Source organism: Vulpes lagopus, chromosome 3 (assembly GCF_018345385.1).
Source record: "Vulpes lagopus strain Blue_001 chromosome 3, ASM1834538v1, whole genome shotgun sequence".
NCBI classification, from domain to species: Eukaryota; Metazoa; Chordata; class Mammalia; order Carnivora; family Canidae; genus Vulpes; species Vulpes lagopus.
In genome coordinates this window covers 161,119,296-161,143,782 of record NC_054826.1, presented here as the reverse complement: position 1 = coordinate 161,143,782, position 24,487 = coordinate 161,119,296, and the positions used below count along the sequence as shown (strand labels likewise).

The 24,487-nt window shown below is 32.7% G+C and overlaps 1 protein-coding gene and 1 non-coding gene across 2 annotated transcripts in view; both read right to left on the bottom strand.

The window, feature by feature from the left end:
* LRRIQ3 (leucine rich repeats and IQ motif containing 3) overlaps window positions 1-10,503 on the bottom strand; it is a 160,040-nt gene extending 149,537 nt beyond the window's left edge. The window contains exons 1-2 of the mRNA XM_041750740.1: window positions 10,255-10,503; window positions 6,775-7,098 (exon numbers count right to left, since the gene is read on the bottom strand). Of these exons, the coding sequence (XP_041606674.1) occupies window positions 6,775-7,098; window positions 10,255-10,503 (573 nt within the window). The remainder of the gene's footprint in view (window positions 1-6,774; window positions 7,099-10,254) is intronic.
* LOC121488517 lies at window positions 8,592-8,698 on the bottom strand. The gene has a single exon (XR_005987135.1). It is a non-coding gene; the product is annotated as a U6 spliceosomal RNA (small nuclear RNA).
* Window positions 10,504-24,487: the final 13,984 nt, after the last annotated feature.

The following is a 24,487-nucleotide window of genomic DNA, read 5'->3' as shown; positions in this document are numbered from 1 at the left end:
GAGGACCATCTATATGCTGCATATAAGAGACTCATTTTAGATCTAAAGACACCTGTAGTTTTTTTTTTTTTTTAATGTGCCTATTGAAAGTGAGGGGATGGAGAAATATTTACCATGCGAATGGATATCAAAAGACAGCTGGAGTAGCAATATTTATTTCAAACAAACTAGATTTTAAGCCAAAGACTATCACAAGAGATGAAGAAGGGCACTATATCATAATAAAGTAGTCTATCCAATAAGAACCTCCAACAACTGTAGGGATGCCTGGGTGGCTCAATGGTTGAGTGTCTGCCTTTGGCTCAGGGTGTGATCCGGGCTCCAGGGATCAAGTTCCACATCCTTCTGCCTATGTCTCTGCCTCTCTCTGTGTGTCTCTCATGAATAAGTAAATAAAATATTTTAAAAAAAGAACATCTAACAATTATAAATATTTATGCACCCAATTTGAGAGCATCCAAATATATAAATCAACAAAAAACAAACAAAAAGGAACTCTGATAAAATGCAATACTAATAGAGGACTTTAACATCCCACTTATAGCAATGGACAAATTAAGCAGAAAATCAACAAGGAAACAATGGCTTTGAATGACACACTGGACCAAATGGACTTCACAGATATATTCAGAATATTTCATCCCAAAGCAAGGGAATATGCAGTCTTTTCAAGTGCATATAGTTACATTCTCCAGAAAAGATGACATACTAGGTCAAAAATAAGACCTCAACAAGTACAAAAAGATTAAGATCACATCATGCATACTTTCTGATCACAACACTATAAAACTTAAAGTCAATCACAAAAAATTTGGAAAGACCACAAACACATGGAGGCTAAAGAATATCCTACTGCAGAATGAATGAGTCAATCAAGAGATTTAAAAAGAACTTAAAAAATACATGGAAAAAATGAAAATGAAAATGTAAGAATCTAAAAACCTTTGGGATGTAGCAAAAGTAGTCATAAGAAGTATATAGCAATATAGGCCTACCCAAGGAAGCAAGAAAAATCCCAAATATGCAACCTAACATTACACCTAAAAGAGCTAGCAAAAGAACAACAAATGAAGCCTAAAGCCAACAGAAGGGAAACAAGAAACATTAGAGTAGAAATAAATGATACAGAAACAAATTAAAAAGTAGAATATATTTATGAAATCGGGGGATAATTCTTTGAAAGAATTGATAAAATTGATTAATCCCAAGCCATGTTTATCAAAAAGAGAAAGAACTTAAATAAACAAAATCACTAATGAGAGAGAAGAAATCAAAATCACACCACAGAAATAGAAACAACCATGAGAATATTATGAAAAATTATATGCCAACAAATTGGACAACCTGGAAGAAATACATAAATTCTTATCTATTGTTAGTATATAAACTTGTTTAATTAAAAGAGAAAGATGTAGAAAACTTTAACAGACTGATAACCAGCAAAGAAATTGAATCAGTCATCAAAAATCTCCTGAAAAACTAACGTCCAGGACTGAATGGCTTCCCAGGGGAATTCTATCAAATATTTAAAGAGTTAATCTCTATTCTTCTCAAACTCTTCCAAAAAAGAAAAGAGAAAGAAGAGAAAGAAAAAAGAAGTGGAAGGAAAACTTCCAAACTCATTCTATGAATTATCATTATCATTATCTTGTTCATTTTCATTATCTTGATTCTGAATTCAGCCAGAGATTCCGATAAAAACGAGAACTACAGGCCAATCTTTGATGAACATGGATATAGAAATTCTCAACAAAATACCAGCAAATTCAATCCAACAGAACATTAAAAGAATCATTCACCACGATCAAGTAGAATTTATTTCTACTTGAATTTTTATCAACGTGAAACACCACATTAATAAAAGAAAGAATAAGAACCATATGATCCTCTCAACAGACGTAGAAAAAGCATTTGACAAGTCACAGCACCCATTCTTGATAGAAACCCTCAACAAAGTAAGGACAGAGGAACAAATTTCAACTCATAAAGTCTATACTTTAAAGACCAACAGCTAATATCATCCTCAATGGGGAAAAAACCAAAAGCTTTTCCTCTCTAGTCAGGAATAAGACAAAGATGTCCACTCTCACCACTGTTAGACTAGAGATATTTTCAACCTTTTTTTTTAAGATTTTATTTTTTTATTCATGAGAGATACAGATAGAAAGGCAGAAACACAGGCAGAGAGAGAGGCAGAGAGAGAGAAGCAGGCTCCATGCAGGGAGCCTGACATGGGTCTTGATCCTGGGTCTCCAGGATCACACCCTAGGCTGAAGGCAGGCACCAAACCGCTGAGCCACCCAGGCATCCCTATTTTCAACCTTTTATTTTAAATTAAAATTTATCTCTCTTGGCTTAAAAATATACTGAAGTTAATATCATCTCACTTTAAAAAAAAATCACCCATTAATCTTATTTCTGGCAGTTAAGGCATTGTCTTTCCTCTGTCCAAAATTTTCTCAGAAACTTTCTATACTTGGTAATTACATATTAACCCTCTATAGTTCCTGAAACTTACTGAAATTCCAAAGAAACAACAATCTCTGCAACAGAAGTTTTCAAAATATTTTTGTTTCCATGATAATTGTCCTTAACTTTTAAAAATCTCCTTCATTTTTAAAATGATTATTTTCCCTTAAACTAAGTGATACAAAGCGTCTCTGAAATCCCAGCTTCATGACTGACTATATGACAGATAGTGGGTAAAATCTTCAACCTTATTATATTTTCTTCTGTGAAATAAGATCTTTTTATATCAAACAACATGGTGAAGAAGGCATATTTTGTCAGAAAGTCCATCCCTATCTGGCCCAGCCTTCATCTCTTTTGTCATGTTACTACTTCAGTTTCTTTTCTTTAGAATTTAAGACAATCTGGCATTAGGCTGGGGTTTTTTGTTTTGTTTTTTCTGCTTACATGTTTCCTTGCTGTGCCTTCCCACTGAACTTTAAGAGAGTAGAACCTTTGTCGGTATTATTTACCACTGAGTACAGGATAATCTAGTTCACATATTAGGTGACCAATATACATGCATGGTAAAGAAATGAAGGGATAAAATACATAAAGTGCCTACCACAGTGACTTTGACTGTCTTCTACACTGTCTTCTTCTTTGCCACTATGGTCTGCCTGTATCAACTCTAATAACATCATTCTGGCCTACAGATAATTGATCTCTCTGCTCTAATCTGTCTCCTAACCCCTTTTAATTTGCTGGCAAAATACTGGATTAATTTCCTTTAAAAAAACTTTGTCAATAAAATTTATCCATAGAGCACCAACTATAATAGAAAAACTCTAATTTCCTTCCCAAATAACTACAATAGATCTTCACTGCATTCATTAAGAAGTCTAAACTCCTTAGTATGTCATCCAAGTTTCTTTTCATACTCCCACTAACTTCCTATTAATTTCTTAAATGAACATCAGTCATTTTGATTGTCCTTAAAAAAGTCAAGTATGTTAAAAAAAAAAAAAAAGTCAAAGATCTTCTACCTTTGATCATACCATAATACCCAAGTAGAATATGTAAATGAAATTTTTGTTTTAGGGCCCTGGTTAAGACATTCAGAATTCAATACTACTTCATTTTTTTTATTTCTCTAAAATTTGTAACTATTATTTCAAAATCACTAATGCGCTCATAACTTTTTATAAGTAATTGTATGCAGCTATAAAGTTTTCTAACTTCCTAATCTCCATGCATAATCACTGTGTATCTTCATATATCCTTTCAAATGTGATCACTGTTCAACTGATTTTCAATTTTTCATCAATTGTCAATGCATATATATAAAATATGTAAATATATTTATAAATACTTAGAATATTATAAATACTGTTCTGCAACATACATTTTTTACTTCCAATATCTTGTAATGGAGTTTTCTAACACCAGCAAAGCTCATCATCTCTTTTAAACTCTTATGTCGGGATCCCTGGGTGGCGCAGCAGTTTGGTGCCTGCCTTTGGCCCAGGGCGCGATCCTGGAGATCCAGGATCGAATCCCACATCGGGCTCCCGGTGCATGGAGCCTGCTTCTCCCTCTGCCTGTGTCTCTGCCTCTCTCTATCTCTCTGTGACTAACATAAATAAAAAAATAAAAAAAAAAATTTAAAAAAAAATTTTAAAAAAAAATAAAAAATAAACTCTTATGTCATTTATTTGCTCTAATACTCATGTCATAAAGCATTTCTTTATTTTTATCTATCCATTTAAGTCTTTTGTAACGTTCAACTAGATCTCAATCACTTCTTTCAGCATTTAAAAAAAAATCAACAAAATCAGCATGATTTCAACATGCCATATCACCATATTAATCATTTAATAATTTAATATCTTTATTCACTTCAATTAATATTCTAAATTGTCCTTTAAGGCACTGAACTACTTCCCAATGGAATCCCTGAAACATGGAAAATCTGAAAAAACTTAGAGATCCACTATCTATTAAAAAACAAATATTTTGAATCAACGAAAAACTTTAAGAGCTACAAAATGAAAATACCAAATTGGAAGAATAGAAGATTAAATTAAAATATCAATTGTATTTCTATACATTAGTAACAAAGAATCCAAAAATAAATTTAAGAAAATAATTCCATTCACAGTATCAAAATGAATAAAATACGCAGAAATAAATTTTAACAAAGTAAGTACAAAACTTGCACAATAAAAACCATAAAAAAAGGGATACTCAGTGGTTGAGCATCTGCATTTGGCTCAGGTTGTGATCCTGGGGTTCCAGGATCCAGTCCCACATCGGGCTTTCTGCAAGAACCCTGCCTCTCCCTCTGCCTATGTCTCTGCCTCTCTCTCTACGTCTCTCATAAATAAATAAATAAATAAATAAATAAGTAAATATCTTTAAAAAAAGAAAACCATAAAACAATGCTGAGAAAATTAAAGAATATCTAAATACAGAGTCAGTTCAAATTCAAGTATAAGAATATTAACTATTGTAAAGATGGCAATCTCCACAAACTGATTTATAAGTTCAATGGAATCTTTATTACTATCCCAGCAAGAATCATTGCAGATTTACAAGCTGATCCTAAAATTCATTTGTAAATGAAAGGGATTCTGAATAGCCAAAGCAATATTGAAAAAAAAGAGCAAAATTGGAGGATTCACACTTCCTCATTTCAAAACTTAACTACAAAGCTACCTACAATAATGAGACTGCATGCTACTGACATAAGGATAAATATATAGACCACTGGAATAAACTGAGAGTCCAGAAATTAAGATTACATTTTATGGCAACTTTATTTCTGACAAAGATACCCAGACAATTCACCTGAGAAAGAATAAACTTTTCAATAAATGGGGGTGGTATAATTGAATATCTACATGCAAAAAAAAAAATGAGGTTAGATCCTTACTTCATACTACATATAAAAATTCATTCAAAATAAAACATAGGTCTAAATTTCAGCTAAAATTATGAAACTCCTAGGAAAAAACTCAGAAAGAATCTCCTGGGAAAAAACACAGAAAGAGTCTTCTGACCTTAGGCAGAGTTCTTAGAAACAATATAAAAAGCATGATCCATAAAAGAAAAAATTCATAACCTGGATGTCTTTAAAACTCAAAATTTTCCTGCTCTAAAAGAGGCCATGAAGAAAGTGAAAAGATAAGTTAGAGGTTGAGAAAAAAAATATTTGCAATGCATGTATTGTTAAAAGACTATATCCATATATCTACTCTCACAACTCAATAATAAGACAATAACCCACTTTCAAAATAAGCAAAAAATTATATAGACAGTTGACAAAAATACACGCATACGTAATAAGAAGATTAAAAATGCTTATCATCATACTCATTAGGGAAGTAAAGTTTAAACCAAAATAAAATACCACTCTCTACCTACTATAATGTCTATAGTGTAAAACAGAAAAAAATACTAAGTGTTTGCAAGGACATACAGAAACTAGAACCCTCATGCATTTATTGTTTCTATTATTTAGAGAGCAATTTAGTTTCTTTCAAGATTAAGCACAAACTTACCATACATACCAATTGTACTCCTAAGAATCTACCCAAGAAAACTGAAAACGTATGTCAACACAAAATCATGTAAGTAGGTGTCCTTACAGCATCATTCATAATAGCAAAAACTGACAATAATCTAAATATCCACCGATTGATGAATAGGCAAAAAAATGTGGTATATTCATGTAATGGAAAATTACTCAGCAATCAAAAGTGACTAACTCTTGATACATGCTACAACATAAATAAGCCTCAAACACAACACACACAGCCATATAAGCCTGTGTATTGCATGATTTGATTCATACAAAATGTTTATGAAAGCAAATTTGTAGAAACAGAAACCAGACCAATAGTACTTAAGACTGGGGGTGGGAGTCGAGAATAATTGCAAAGAGGGAAGAGGGAATAAAGGTAAAGAGGGAAACTTTTGGAGTAGTGGAAATTTCTAACACTGGAATGTGAAGATGGTTATACAGCACTAAAATTTACTAAAATTATTAAATGATACATAAAAAATGAGTGAATTTTATATAAGCTATATCTCGTTAAAGTTATTAAAACATAATATAGACCAAAAATATATTTGTTTCTCTCCAATTTGATATGTTTAGGCTCAGCAATTTCTATGCAGTAGGCATATAAATGTCTATAAATTCTCAGATATAAGGTATTACTAATGTATTTACTAGTTTATGAAACTTTAGATAAATGATACAGTATATATTAGTTCATATAACAGGTTTATCTAAAATGGAACTCTAATGAATCTAATTACCTTTTTCAAAGCAGGGCAGAAATTAAAGAAAAGTCGGTGATTACATGCTTTGAATCTTTCGGGAAGATGCCAGTTCTGAATTATTTCTTCATCAGAAATCACATGATAATCCAGTGCTTTAAGAGGCCATATACTGTTGACAAGAACATGTCTGTATCCTTTTTTAAGGCTCACTGGACAATCGAACATGGTGAGCGCAATGAGACTTGGACAAGCAGATAACATACATATATTCTTTAACTTTGCAAATCCATTGTCATGAAGATAGAGGAGTTTTAGTTTCTTCAATCCACTCCAAAATTTGGTATCTGGTAGACTCTTTATCTGAAATTATTATTAATAATAACATCCTAAATACAAATATTAATTTTCTATGAATTGCATGGAAACTACAAAAACATTAAACATCTCCTAAATTTCAATATTTTCTGAAATGGCAAATTTCTCATTAATAAACCAAAAAAGAATCTCTATCCAATGGTGAGTGGAGTAAAAACATAAGACACTGCTCATCTGGAATAGGTTATCATTATTAGTATAATTAAATGAATAGAAATATATACTTTGTTCAGTAAAAATTCCTTTGTAGTAGACTGACTCTCAACTTTTCTAAACATAAAGAATTAAGGAACCTTATCAATCAATGTGACACACCACATTAACAAAAATAAAGGATAAAAATTATATGATCATCTCAATAGATAAATAGCATTTGACAAAATTCAATACTTATTCATGATAAAAACTCTTAACAAAATAGGTACAGAGGGAATGTACCTCAGCAAACAATAGCCATATATGACATGCATACAGCTAACATATTCAATGGTGAAAATTAAAAGCTTTTCCTTTATGATCAGGAACAAGGCCAGGATGTCCACTTTTACAACTTTTGTTCAACACAGTATTAAAAGTTCCAGCCAGAATAATTAATCAAGGAAAATAAACAAAAGGCATGCAAATCAGGAAGGAAGAAACAAAACTGTCAGCATTTGCAGATGACATATTACATACAGAAAATTCTAAAGACTTCACCAAAAAATTCTTAAAACTAATGAATCAATTCAGTAAAGTTGTGGGATACAAAATCAATATACAAATATTTGTTGCATTTCTATATACTAATAATAAGTGATAATAAGAACACAGTCCCATTTACAATTGCATCAAAAAGAGTAAAATACCTACAATTAATTTAACCAAGGAGGTGAATATATGCACACTGAAAACTGTAAGACATGGATGAAAGAAATTGAGTAAGAGATAAACAAATGTTCATGGACTGAGATAATAAATGTTGTTAGAATAATATTACTCGAAACAATCTACATATTCAGTGTAATCTCGTCTAAATTCCAAAGGCAGGGATCCCTGGGTGGTGCAGCGGTTTAGCGCCTGCCTTTGGCCCAGGGTGCGATCTGGAGACCCGGGATCGAATTCCACGTCGGGCTCCCGGTGCATGGAGCCTGCTTCTCCCTCTGCCTGTGTCTTTGCCTCTCTCTCTCTCTCTCTCTGTGACTATCATAAATAAATTTAAAAAAATTAAATTCCAAAGGCATTTTTCACAGAAAAAGAAAAAAGAATCCCAAAATGTATGTGGAAGCACAAAACCCTGAAAACCAAAGCAATCTTGAAAAAGAATAAAGCTAGAGGCATCATGCATCCTGATTTTAAACTATATTACAAACCTATCATAATCAAAACAGTGTGGTATTAGCATAAAAATAGACACAAAGATCAATGTCACAGAACAGAGACCAGAAATAAACCTATGCATAGACGGTAGTTGATTTAATGGAGTTAAAAATATACAATGGGGAAAGGGCAGTCTCTTCACAAACTTGCATATCAGCCTTAAACAGTGACAATGCTAATCTAGTCTGAATCATTCCATTTTTATTATATATGCTGCCAAACCAAGCACAGGGGTAGTCTCTTCAGTAAACCGTATTGGGAAAACTGGATCAGTAAACAGTATTGGGAAAACTGGACAGCCACATCCAAAGAATAAAACTGGACCACTATCTTTTACTATACATATAATTAACTCAAAATAGATTAGACTTGCACTTAAGACCTAAAACTCCTAGAAGAAAACATAAGCAGTATACTCCTTCACAACAGCACTGGTGATGATTCTTGGTTTTGACACGAGAAGCAAAGGACACAAAAGCAAAAATACATCAGGTAAAAATACATCAAACTAAGACGCTTGCGCACAGCAAAGGAAACCATCAATAAAATGAAAAGCTAGCAAATGGAAGAAAACATTTGTAAATCAATCACATATGTAATAAGGGGATAATACTCAAAATATATAAAGAACTCATACAACTCAGTATGAAAATAAAACCCATTAAAAACTGGGCAGTGACTCTGATTTCCTAAAGAAGACATCCAGATGGTCAACGTGGTACATGAAGAGATGCCGCTATCAATAATCATCAGGGAAATACAAATCAAAACCACAATGAAGTATCACTTCACACCTGCTAGAATGGCCATTGTCCAAAGGACAGGAAATAACAAGTGTTAGCAAGGACGTGGAGAAAAGGGAGCCCTCATGCACTGCTAATGGGGATGTACAACCACTGTGGAAAATAGCAGGGAGGGTCCTCAAAATTAAAAATACAACTACCATATGGTCCAACAATTCTACTTCTCAGTATCTATCTGAAGACAAGGAAAACACTAACTCAAAAAGATACATGGACCCCCTATATTCATTCTAGCATTATTTACAATAGCCAAGACCTGGAAGCAGTCTAAGGGTCCCTTGGAAGATAAATGGATAAAGAATATGTGACATATACATATATCCAATCATGATGTTGTACAGATGAACTTAATATAATGTCATATGTCAATTATGTCATTAAAAATATTAAAAATTCCAGAGCATTTTTAATCCAGACTATTAATTTAAGAAGTAAAATATACCAAATTACACAGTGTTTATGTATTTCTACCTTAAAATTTTGTTTAAAGTTTTTTATTTTTATTATTTTTTTTTTAAAGTTTTTTATTTTTATTTTTTTTAATTTTTTATTTATTTATGATAGTCACAGAGAGAGAGAGAGAGGCAGAGACACAGGCGGAGGGAGGAGCAGGCTCCATGCACCGGGAGCCTGATGTGGGATTCGATCCCGGGTCTCCAGGATCGCGCCCTGGGCCAAAGGCAGGCGCCAAACTGCTGCGCCACCCAGGGATCCCTGTTTAAAGTTTTTTAAAAGTGACCTCTACATCCAACGTGGTGCTCAAACTCATGACCCAAAGATCAAGACTCACTTGCTCTCCCGACTAAGCCAGCCAGGTACCCCTTAAGTTTTAAATTCTGTATTTATATATGTATTCTACTTACTTTTAAATTTTTGTTTATATTTTATACAAAAAATGTAGGAAACATTGGGATAGATAGCATAAGTGTTTTTAAATATCAACTTCATTTATATGCAAATATTTAAAGTGTCTATTGCTTACCTGATTTCCATGGAGATCAAGTTTGACTAATTTTATACAACTTTGAAGTGGATGAATATCTGTAATAAAATTGTTTGAGAAGATGCATACTCTAAGAGAGATACAGGATTGCAAATTTTCCATAGATTTTAAATGAAGGCCATTGAACTTCACATAAACAAAATCTTTTTGATCTTCTATTATGTTTTCATTATAGTGACTCCATTCTTCATGACTGGTTAGCTCTTCTGTTATTGTTCCATGAAACATCTAGGAAAAATGGGAAATTGCTTAGAAATGGTTTTTTGACTTCCAAAAATAAATCTGAAAAAATAAACAAACAAATAATCTGCAAATAGCTAGTGAGACTATAATAGTAAAAGAATTTAAGTGGAATCAAAAAAAAAAAAAAAAAGCAGGGACACCTGGGTGGCTCAGCAGTTGAGCACCTGCCTTCGGCCCAGGGCATGATCTTGGAGTCCCGGGATCGAGTCTCACATCGGGCTCCCTGCAGGGAGCCTGCTTCTCCCCCTGCCTATGTCTCTGCCCGCCCCCCCTCTCTCTTTGCCTCTCATGAATAAATAAAATATTAAAAAAAAAACATAAAAAAAAAATCAAAAATCAGAATCAGACTATACGTAGAGAGCATGAACTGACAGTTGTCAGACAAAAGGGAGTTAGGCAAAATGGGTGAAGGGAGAGGGAGATACAGGCCTCCAGTTACAGAATGAATAAGTCACAGGAATAAGAGGCACTGCATAAAGAATACAGTCAATGATATTATAATAGTGATGTAATGGGACAGATGGTAGCTACATATGTGGTGAACACAGCATAATGCATAAAATTGTCAAATCACTGCGTTGTATAACTGAAACTAATGTAACATTGTGTATCAACTATATTCAAATTTAAAAACTTCAGGAAAAAATAGTTCCCATAAAACCTTCTAATTCAAAACATTTTAAAAGTAGGAAATTTATGTAACTAGAAACCAAAAATGTTATCACTGCCTTTACAAATCAACTTATCAGTAAAAGGGTAAAAAAAAAATTTCCTTTTTCCTAGAACTTAGAGAACATGGAACATGGTGAAACAGTTGAGAGAAAATCATCACTTCTAGGCAAGAAAACTGAAACAAGAAAATCACACCTTACTATACTTTGCATAATAATTTTGGTTAAAATATTCTGCTAAATAAAGAAATGCATCGAATGATAAACTTGCAAGTCAGGATAGTGCTAACCTTTGTGTGAGAGGCTGAAAAATGTAGCTAAAGAGGCAATATAGGGTTTCAACTGTTATAAGCTTCTTAAAGATACAATTTGCAATCACATTATTTATTTCCATGTTAAATTCAACTAGGTAACTAAGATCTAGAATCCTAACAGTTTTAAAATCTGACTAATTTAAGTCCATGTAAAATCTGGGTCAAAGCTTTTTAATATAATTTTACATAGTATTTCTTATATATTTGAAATTTCCCTTACTGTGGGTTATTTTAGCTTTCACAAAACAGTCACCAGTGATAGTTTAGAAGAGAATATTTGAACTCAAGTGGCCTGAGAGCATTTAGTAAGATTAACTACCTTCCCTATTGGAAGAATCTTTCCCATGTGGAAATAAACTAGGTTAGCATAATCCAAATGAAAATAAATGTGGAAACCCAGATAAAACCTCACACTCTTTCAAGAGATTAGCTACTTCTTATATCCTAGCCAAGGCCATGAACTGTAATGCTCAAAGTCTTAAGTACCACCTAAGGAATTAAACAGAAAGCAGATTCCTAGGCCCCATATCATATCTACATATCTCTGGGCTGAGAGCCAAGGAATCTGTAATTGAACATGCACCTGGGCAAGTCATGGGCACCTTGAGCAACACTAGCCTAAGCCACAGTATAACAGTCCTCCAAATATAAAGACCCTGATATAAAATAAACAGATATGAATGAATCTTTACGAACTTATCAAGCTCCATAGGTCCTCAAATGAAAGGCAATGTACAAAATATATCCCATCATTTGGACTCCCTATTTAGAAAAAATTCTCAGTCTTTCCTCAGACTCTCCTTTCAAAAACCCATTTTTTAAATTTGACCTAAAACAGGCAAACTCCAGTTTATAACAGGGATTTATGAGAGACCATATCTCAGGCATAAATCAGGACGTTTCAAGACAATGGGGTGCTCAACAGTTTCAGCTATAGAATCCAATTTTTGAGCCAATAGCAACTCTGTAAGAAATCTGCAAAGTGAGGATAATATACCAAACTAATTTTTCCTTTCGTTTTTTAGCCAAATGATTTTTTTTAAAAAAAGTATTAAATAGACTTTATTTTTTAGAGCTGTTTTAGGTACACAGAGATCACATATACACCCCCATTGTCAGTCCCCTCTATTAGTATCTTGTATTAGTGTTGTATATTGGTTACAATTAATGATCCAATTGTTTTTCATTTTTAAAAAGATTTATTTATTTATTTATTCATAGAGACACACGGGGGGGGTGGTGCAGAGACACAAGGAGAGGGAGAAGCAGGCTCCATGCAGGGAGCCGACATGGGACTCGATCCCCGATCTCTGGAATCACGCCCCAGACTGAAGGCAGCGCTACACCGCTGAGCCACCCAGGCTGCCCAATGATCCAATCTTAATGCATTCTTATTAACTAAAGGTAAAGTTTTTTTTTTAGATTATAACTCATAGCAAAATCTCTGGATAAACAAAACACATCAACTTGGAAGAGCAGAGAGATCCCTTTTCTTCACATAAAGCTGAAGGTGACTTTACATCTTTTTCCATGCACCGGTACATGTGTGTGTATGTATATCTATAAACAAAGATACATAGAGATAAACTATTATTTTAAACATCCATTGTTCACACAGATTATTCTCTCTAATAGTTTCTTTTGTGGTTTCTTTATTTCTTATAGAAGTTATAATCTTCCTAGCATTTATTTTTAGGAATTCTAAATATTGTTACTAAGTATAGTGATTGTCTATAAACTTATCACAATCAATGAAATGTTTTTATTTTAAACTTTTCTGCATTAATAGAATTCACATGTCACTTGAACATAATGTCAATAATCTACCACTGGTATTATTCAAAAGTAGAATTTTTTCTCTTTCCTTTATCAATCTCAGAAAAATGTTTTTTAAGATTTTATTTATTCATTCATGAGAGACACAGAGAGAGAGAGAGAGACAGACAGACAGAGAGAGAGAGAGAGAGAGAGGAGGCAGAAACAGGCAGAGGGAGAAGCAGGCTCCTCCTCACAGGGAACCTGATATGAGACTCAATCCCCAGACCCTGGGATCATACCCTGAGCCTAAGGCAGACACTCAACTGCTGAGTCATCCAGGTGTCTTTTGACCTCAGAAATCAAAGCAAAACCTAAAAAAAAAAAAATTAGAAACGATGGAAAATAGAAACACAACATAACAACACTTACAGAATGCAGTAAAAGTAATTCTAATAGGGAATTTTATGGTGATAAATGCATACATTAAAAAAATACCTCAAATAAAAAAGCTAACTTCTTACCTCTAAGAATTAAAGAAAAAACAACAAATTATACCCAAGTTAGCCGAAGTAAGGAAATAAAAAAGATCAGAACAGAAATAAATGAAATAAAACATGAAAAGATTAACAAAACTAAGGGTTGGGTTTTGAAAGAATAAACAAAATTGGCCAGCTTTGCTAGACTTAACAATAACAACAACAACAACAACAACAAAAAAAAAAAAAAACTGAGAAGACTCAAATAAAGTCAAAATAAAAGAGAAGACATTGTAACTGATATCAAATAAACATAAAGAATCATGAGAATACTATGAATAATTATACAACAAACAAAGTGAACAATCTAGGAGAAATGGATAATTCCTAGAAACATAAAATCTACTAAGACTTATTCATGAAGAAATAGGACATCTGCACAGACTAACTCCAGTAAGGGAATGAATCAAAATCAAAAACCTCTCAACAAAGAAAAGTTCAGCCGTGGAGGGCTGAATTGGCAAAATCTGTCAAACATTTAAAGAATGAGTGCCAATCCTTCTCAAACTCTTCCAAAAGGGTGAACAGGAGAAAACACTTCCCAATTCACTTTACAAAATCATCATTACCCTGATACCAAAGCAAGACAAGGATACTAAAGAAAAGAAAATTACAAGCCAATATCCCTAATGAATATACATGCAAAAGTCCTGAACAAAATTCTTGGAAATCAAATTCAAAACTCAGCATTAAAAAAAATTATACCCATGATCAACTGGAATTTATCACTGGAATGCAAGAATGATTCAACAACGCAAATCAATTAGTGCAATATATCTCATTGATGGAACAAGGACAAAAACTATAAGATTATCTCAACAGATGTAGAAAAAGCACTTGATAAATCAAATTCTTACATGATGAAAACTCTAAACAAAGGGTGTATAAAAGGATTACAATTCAACATAACAAAGGCCATAAATGGTAAGTCAACAACTAATATATATAGCGATAGAACATACAACATGGTAACTATAGTTAAATACTATATTGTATATTGAATACTTGAAAGTTGCTAAGAGAGGAGTATATCCTAAATATTCCCATCACTAAATAAATAAATAAATAAATAAATAAATAAATAAATAAATAAAGTGACATATGTATTAACTAAGCTTATCATGATTATCATTCTGCAATATACATGTGTATCAAATCATCATAATGTACACATGAAGTTTACACTATATTATATGTCAGTTATATCTCAATAAATCTTGAAAAAAGACTTTTAAGTACAAATGGCAAAGTATCTCTGATTTAGATTTGATCTGTTCTTAATTTTGAAATCTTTCCCTTTGAATTCTCTACAACCAATATCCAAATTTTTGTTCTGCATAAATAACCATGTATCCCAAAATCTATTGGTTTAAAACTACCATTTTTTATATCTCAGGATCTGTAGGTTGACTTGATTCAACCAGGTAGTTTTTTTCCAAGTGATATTAGAGATTCAGTCTTGTAGGGCTCATCTGAACTGACACCTCCAAGACGGCTATATACATGTGTGATACATTAGCAAGAACACTAGAGGGTAGGTTCAGCTAGTGTGCTAGGATGTATGGTCTCTCTCACCATACTGTCCCAGGTTCTCTCCACCTACACCAGCCTTTGCTATGTTATTATTTCACATGTCTATTTGTGTGTCTCCATAGTAGGGTAGCAAGACTTTCTCCATGGTTGTCTCAGGACCAAAAAAGTACAAAAGTAGACCCTGTCGGGCCTTCTGAAGGGTAAACCCAACTGGCACAGCTCTACCCCAACCACATTCTATTGGTTAAAGGAAGCTATTGTTATTTTTGAACTTATTTTTAAGCTTATAAAGTTAGAAAAACAAGAAACAAATATAAGTTTCTCTGAGCTTGGTGACCTCAGACAAGTTATACACCCTCAGTTTGTTATTTATCCAAGTTATATGCCTCAATTTCCTCACCTATAAAATCAGGATCACAATAGTACTAAATGGATAGAATTGTTATGAAGACTAAACGAGTTGGCATAGTGACTTTAGATAGTGTCTGGCACATAACTAGCACTATAAATAAGTGTTACTAAAATAAATCTGGCTCAATTAACAACTCAACATAGAACGTGGTCTTCAAAAAGTAATTAGGGCACTTCTGGTTTCTGGTCCAGCATATAAGGAGCTTAGAAGTTGTCATAACAGTCTAGAAAATAAAAAGATAAACAAAATGAAAAATCAGCAATTCTTAGATTCATCAGAAAAGTGCAGTTACAATGAAAATCACTGAATTAAAAATCAGAGATACAGACAGGTGGATTCAAAGATTCATAAGTGACTGGAATAGAAACTCACCAGCAGAACACAACTCAAGAAACTTCTGTAGGAACCAGTGCCAGGGCAGGAAACAATGACTGACAAGCAACTAGAGGCTAGGTGGTGACAACTCAGATTTAGAAACTCCAGCCCTCATCCTTTTGTGAGACTAACATCCAGGAGCTCTACCAAGTCCTTGGAGTGAATATTAGAGAAAAATTTGCTCAGGCTTCTGACAAGGAGAGAGGAAAGGAATAATTCTGAAATATACCAGACCAACCCTGTTCTTCTTAACAAGACCTGCCCTCAAGAGAAAATATTTAACACACAATAAACAACTGAGGTCTTGCCAGAGCCTAACTAACATGCAAGTAGGGAAATGTCAAACTACATCTCTGTCAAGCCTTCCATTTGGGGGAAAGGAAGTGCATAATTCCAGCCCACTGTAGCCATCTCGTCCCCCCCTAAGGTATAGGAAGGCTGAGAAGCATGTGTGAAATTCACAGCCTAGGAAGCACAGCCTAACTAAAAGACTGAGACCTATCCACACCTACCACCACAGCACACAATATTTTACCAGGATTCTTTTCACCAGTAAATGATGTCTGGCTTTCAATAAAAAAATTACAAGGCATACTAAAAGACAACATACAGCAAGCATAAGAACCAGATTCAGATACTGCAGGAATGTTGGAAAGATCAGACTGAGATTTTAAAACAACTATATCTAATATGCTAAGGATTCTAAAGGAAAAAACAGACAACAAACAAGAAGAGACAGTGTAAAAAGATAACAAATTTTAAAAATAATCAAAAGAAATGTTAGAGATCCAAATCATTGTAACAGAAGTGATTAATATCTTTGATGGCCTCTTTAGTTGACTGGATATGCCTAAAGGAAACAATCTTTGAGCTTGGGAACATGTCAATAGCAATTTCAAAACCAAAAATCAAAGAGAAAAAAAAAAAAAACACTGAAAAAAGCTGAACAGGATATTCCAGAACTGTGAAACAACTACAAAAAGTGTAACATATACATAATAGGAATACCAGAATGAGAAGAAAGTGATATTTTAAAAAAGAATAAATATTCGAAATAGTAATGATGGGAGAATTTATGCAAATTAATGTCAGACACCAACCCACCAATATAAGAAGCTCAGAAAACACCAAACAGGGTTAAGGCAAAAACAAAATAAAAACAAAACAAATAAACAAAACACCAATGGGGAGGGAGATACCTTATCCATAGAGGAGGAAAAATCAGAATTATATCCAACTTCTCCTAAGAAACCATGCAAGCACAGAGAGGATAGAGTGAAATATTTACTGTCAAAAAAAATAACTCATTAATATAAGAATCTATGCCCTGTGAAATTGTCTTTTGAAAGCAGATGAAAAATAAAGACTCTCAGACAAACAAAAATTGAGGGAATTTGTTACCAATAGAATTGATTTGCAAGAAATGTCAAAATCAGTTTGTTAGAGAGAAAGAAAATAATATACTTCAGAAACTCAGATCTACATAAAGAAAGGAAGAGCAGTGGGGAACAGGTAAAAATTTGCTCAAATACTAATAGCAAGATGTATTTTATTATCTATGTATATATATTATATGTATGTATGCATATGTATAAATAAAATGAATGGCAGCAATGATGCAAGAATAGGAGGGAAGAAATAGAAATATCATGTTATTAAAAGGTTTTCATACCAATGTGAAGTAGTATATGTTATCTGAGAATGTACTTGTTATTGCAAACTCAAAGGCAACTAATAAAAAAATTAAAAAAATTTAAAAAATAAATTATGCTGAGATAAGATAGAAAACAAAATCATATACAGTGCTCAATTAAGCCAAAAAGGCTGAAAAGAGTTGAAGGCTAAAATTGGAACAAAAGCAAGAGCAACAAATAGAAAACAGTAACAAATATAGTAGCTATTAATCCAACTACAGAAATAATTTATTTAAACATCAATGATCAAAGCACTAACATAAAGATATCATGGGTCAAAGTTAGAGTAGATCAAAAAATCACATCAACTATATGTTATCTGGGAATCATACTTTAAATGTACAGACATATAATAATTAAAATAAAGTGATGGAGGTTAATTCTACCAAACATTCAAACAGTTAATACCAAGTCATCTCATATTCTTCTAAAAAAGGAGAGGAGAAAACATTTCCAAACACATTTTATGTGCTCAGCATTATCTTGGTACCAAAACTAGAGGACCCTATGGAAAAAAAGAGAGAGAGAGAGAGAGAGAGAGTCATGAGCCAGAATTCCTGATGAATGTAGATGCAAAAATCCTCAACAAGGTATTTGCAAACCAAGCTCAACAATGCATTAAAAGGATCACACACCCTAATGCAGTGGGATTTATGCCTGGGTTGAAAGGATAGATCAGCATGCACAATTGGATACATGTGATGATACACCACATTAACAAAATGAAGGATAAAAACCATATGATCATCTTGACAGCTTCAGAGAAAGCACTTGACAAAATTCAACATCCATTTATGATGAGTAATTCAACAAAGGGTATGGGTGGAACACAATAAAGGCCATGTATGACAAACCCACAGATAACATCATACACAACAGTAACAGCTAAAAGCTTTTCCTTTATGATCAGGAACAAGACAAGACAAGGATGCCCACTCTCACCATTTTTATTCAACATAGTATTAGAAGTCCAGAGAGCAATTAGGAAACAAAAAGAAATAAAAAGCATCCAAGTTGGAAAGGAGGAAGTAAAACTGTCACTATTTGTAGAGAACATATTGTACATAGAAAACCTTAAAGACTCCACTAAAAAACACATTAAATAAAGGAATTCAGTATAACTGAAAGAAACAAAACCAACCAAAATCTTTGTGATCCTATACACCAATAATCAACTATCAGAAAGAGAATTTAAGAATACAATGCTATTTACAGTTACATCAAAAAGAATAAAATACCTAAGAATAAATTTAGCAATGAGTAAAAGACCTGTACACTGAAATTAATTAATTAATTAAGCCATAGATAGAACATAATCTGGGCCACAAAACAAACCTCAACAAATTTAAAAGAACAGAAAGCATGTATCTGTCTCAGAACATAGTGGAATTAAACTAGATATCAATAAAATAAAGACAGCTGGAAAATATCAAAATACATTGAGATTAAACAATGTATTTCTAAGCAACATATGGCTCAAAGATAATTTTTTAAATATTTTGAAGTAAATGAAAATACCCCTTATCAAAATTTGTGGGATGCAATAAATGCAGTGTTTAGAGAGTAATTTATAGCATTGAATTTACATATTAGAAAAGAAGATCTAAAATCAATCATTTCAGTTTCCACCTTAGGAAACTAAAGAGGAGCAAATTAAATCCAAATTAAGCATAAGAAAAATCAGTAATATATTTTCAGTAAACATATCTATGAAAAATTATTATAATCCTTGATTATATTCTCAAATATTTGAGGATAGGAGTATTTTGTCATTATTTCATCCCATATGTCTCTATAAATATCTAGAAATTCTAGAAATGTTAACTTTAACCAGATCATATGAAGGGTCTTTTTCTTTTTTTTTTTTTTTTAGATTTTATCTATTTATTCACGAGAGACACGGAGAGGGGCAGAGACATATGCAGAGGGAGAAGCAGCCTAACGCAGCACTGGATCCCAGGACCCTGAGATCATGACCTGAGCAAAGGGAGAAGCTCAACACTGATCCACCCAGGGTCCCCTGAAGGGTCTTGCACAATGAAAAACAACCAACTTTTTACTTGTTTTCCATATCTTAACTCAGGAAAAAAGTGTCTCCAAATACTGTGGTTCCTACAAAGATATTTCTTCATTATCTGCCAGTCATTCAAAGTTAATAAAATGCTTAAATACTGAATCTCACCCCAAGTGCTTGTAAACATATTTTTGGTACCTATTAACTGATCTTTGTTTTATACAGTTTAATTTTTAAGCCATTCTCAACTAATTTTTTAGTTGGTAATATGAATTCTAAAATCATCTTAAATACAGGATCATTTATATTTGTGTTTTCTACTGCATCATTATTCATCTCTATTGATAGTATTTATTTGCCAACATATAAACAACCTTTATATAAACAAAATTCTAGAATAGAACATTATTGTATGAGATCAAGTTATGCTATTCAAAGAAAAGAATATGAAATTAGTAAATTATAAGATTAAATGTAGTCCTCTGTATTTCCATTTTTTAAGAACCAGCATTCTATATTGAGTATAAGGCATTTTTCAGTTATTCAAACTATTCAATTAAATAGTCTGTCACATAGCCCAATCAGTTTGAAGAAGTGAGGATTCTCATGGAACATTTAATTTTATTTCTTATTCTTTATTGCACATCAGTATAACTAAAATAACAGATATTCTCAGGCCCCATTAGTCTACCTCTTGAATCTTATCTCTGCATCTATGGACCCAGATGATTATACTGCCCACCAAGGGAAGCTGAAAACCACTGCAATTGAGAACTCCTCTTATACCTACTTAAAAGCCTGTGTATGAAGTACTACCAATTTTAAATATGACAATTAAAGAGGAATCCAGGCACTTGTGTTCCTTTTATATTTTTGATAATTTCACAATTACTTTGTAAAATGTACATATAAATGTGTGTAACATCAAGTTCAATTAATATAATGCTCAAGAGGCAAATTTAAGTATAGCAACATATTATGGAAAGCATCAGGACTCCAATTACAGTTTCAAAGAAGTCCTGTAGTTAAAAAGAAATCAGTACCATTGTCAGTAAACCTAGTTTATATCGACTAAAGTACTAATTTAAAAATTATAATACAGTTTTAATCACGCTGTTAAAAACTATGTCTTTATAAAATGTACATCATTTGTCTCTTTATTCCTTTTTCATTTAAAAAATTGGCAATAAACATTGAAAAATAACTATATGAGGTTATAATAAATGAATATCTAAATTAAATATTGAAAGGTGAAAATGCTTTATTCTGTATGTTTATTAATGGATAAATATTTTAAAGAAAAATTTAATAAATATTTTAAAGAAATTTTCAAAAAAAATGTTTTGCTGTGTCAATGACCTCTGGGCATCACACTCAGTCACTGGAATTTTAGATGACAGGTATACAAATGCATTACTATTTTAAGTAAAGAGTGTATTAAAACATAATATTAGTTTGGTGATCTATGTTACAGTAACTTATTTTTTAAGCAGTAGTTATAACATTATTATAAGTTGAATTCTGGACATTAGACTCCAGAATTACAATAAAATTTACTAAATTCTGCAAATAAAATAATGAAAAGAGGGGGGAAAATAAAGGTTTATTTTTTTTCAAAAATCTAACTGTTAGAAATAGAACTGGCAATATTTTATATCTGTTGTGGTTGTAAACTACTTGTAGTTTAGAATGTCTGAAGTATATTTAGGCCCATCATAAACATAGCAATTATTTTTTTAATGAATACTTTTTATTTGGCCAAACAATTCATCGAGTCAATACTGTTTTGATGAGGACTTGCCATGATTTTACATCACATGCAAAATGCACTTTAAAAATTAAGGAGAGGAGTTATAGAAGAATAGCTAGAATTTAATATCTCCTGACAAATGAAAATGGAATCTAGTTGGTTTGCAAGTTTATATAAAGAATATTGATTCCTTAAAACATTGCATTTTTGTGGTATATTCCACATGTGTCCAATGACATAAAAAGTCATCTGGAAAAATGAATCAAAGATGCGCTTATAATCAATACAACTTATTTTATGCCCTTTAAATGTATTTGCTTTCTAAAATTAAGAGGGCTGTAGATTTCTGTTCAAAAAATTTAAAAAAGCTTTTGTGAAAACACCAGTTTTCAACTTTTATTTTATTCCTTGCTTGTAGACTGTAAAACTATAAGCGTGAAAAAACTCTATAAAGGGTGATGAGCCAGAAGATGGATATAAAACAATAAAAGCTAATAAAAAAAAATCTAGAAAAATATCTGTATAGAAATCAACACCTCTTAAGAAATCATGTGGGCAATAAAGAATGAAGTAAAATATTTAAAGTATTAAGGAAAAAAAAAAAACAACCTACAATTCTGTACCCTGTGAAATTATCTTTTAAAATGAAGGAGAAACAAAAACTTTCATAGACAAACAAACATTGAAGAACTCTACTGCCAGTAGACCTATCTTACAAGAAATGTTAAAAGAAGTTATTTAGAGAAAAGGAATATTAGGTTCATTTTCTAATTATAAGGTACCTACACTACCTGGGAAGGGGCAATGTTATTTGAAAATAGAACTGGATTAGTTAATAATATGGATTGCAAAGTTCAGGGCAAGCACTAAAAATGGTAAAATAAGAACTATAACCAATATGGCATGAAAGGAGAGAAAATGGAATCATATACAATGCTCGTTTAAAACCACAAAAGCCATAAAAAGAGTGAAAGACAGATGCTAAAAACAAAGAGTAATGGCAACAAATAGAAAACAACAATGGATATTGCAAATATTAGTCTAAATAAGTCAATAATCATTATGAATGTCAAAGGTCCAATGAACCAAGTTAAAGAGATTATCAGATGAGATTAAAAAACAAAACAAGGGGATCCCTGGGTGGCTCAGTGGTTTAGTGCCTGCCATTGGCTCAGGGCATGATCCTGGAGTCCCAGGATCGAGTCCCACATCAGGCTCCCTGCATGGAGCCTGCTTCTCCCTCTGCCTTGTCTGTGCCTTCCTCCCTCTCTCTTTCTCTCTCTCTCTCTCTCTCTCTCTCTCTCTCTCTCTCTCTCTGTGTGTGTGTATGTGTCTCTCATGAATAATAAATAAAGGGGATCCCTGGGTGGTGCAGCGGTTTGGCGCCTGCCTTTGGCCCAGGGCGCGATCCTGGAGACCCGGGATCGAATCCCACGTCAGGCCCCCGGTGCATGGAGCCTGCTTCTCCCTCTGCCTGTGTCTCTGCCCCTCTCCCTCTCTCTCTCTCTCTGTGACTATCATAAATAAATAAAAATTTTAAAAAAAAATGAATAATAAATAAAATATTTTTTAAAAAGTATATGCTGTCCACAAGAAACCCACTTTAAAGATAAAGACATAAAGTGATAAAGATATATTGTGCAGACATCAAAGAAAGCAGGAGTAACTACAGTAACTTTAAACAGAGCAATCTTCAAAGCTAGGGAAGTTATCAGGATAAAGAATGGCATCACATAATAATAATGGGGTCATTTTTCTAAAAAGACATACCAACTGATAAAGTTTATGAACCTAACAAAAGTGAAGCAAAACTGATAGAATTGCAAGAAACAGATGAATCCACTATCACAGTTGGCAACTTCAACCCCACTATCAGAAATGAATAGATCTAGCAGACAGAAAATCAGTAAGAACATAGTTAGACACAACAACACCATCAATCAACTGGATATAATTGACATCTACAGACTAATTCATCCAACAACAATTGAATGTATATTCATTAAAAGCCCACATAAACATTTACCAAGATAGGCCACACTCTGGGCCTAAAAAAAATTAACAAATTTAAAAGAATAGAAATTATACAATGTCTTCCCCAGATCAGAATGGAATTAAACTACACAACAATAACAGAAAGATGGCTGAAAAAATCCCCAAATATGTAGAGATTAAACAATGCATTTCTAAATAACACATGGGCCAAAGAAGATCTCAAGAGAAATTTGAAAATATTTTAAATCAAATGAAAATAAAAATACAACTTATCAAAATTCATGGGATGTAGCAAAAGCAGTACTTATAGGGAAATTTACCGTAAATGCATATATCACAAAAGAAGAAAAATCCAAAAGCAATAATCTAAACTCCGCCTTAGGAAACTAGAAAAAAAAAAGAGCAAGTCAAATCCAAAGTAAGCAGAAGTCAAGAAATAATAAAAATTACAGGAGAAATCAATGAAATTGAAAACAGAAAATCAATAGAGAAAATCCAAAAAGCCAAATCAGGTTTTCTGGAAAAATCAACATTGATAAACCAGGCAAAGAAAAACTGAAAGTGAACACAAATTATTAATATCAGAAATTAAAGAGAGGACACTACTACAGACTCCATGGACATTGGAAGTATAATAAAGAATTACTAGGAATAGTTCCATGCACAAAAATTGGATATCCTAGATAAAATGGACCAATTACTTGAAAGACACAATCTGCCAAGTGCACACAAGAACTAATAGACAATCTAAGTAGGCAGATATGTATGAAATATATTGAATCAATAATTAATAGTCTTTCAAAACAGAAAGCATCAGACCCATATAAGTTCACTGAGGAATGCTACCAAATTTAAGGAAGAAATTATACCAATTCTCTAAAATCCCTTTCAGAGGACAGAAGCAAAACCTAACTCAT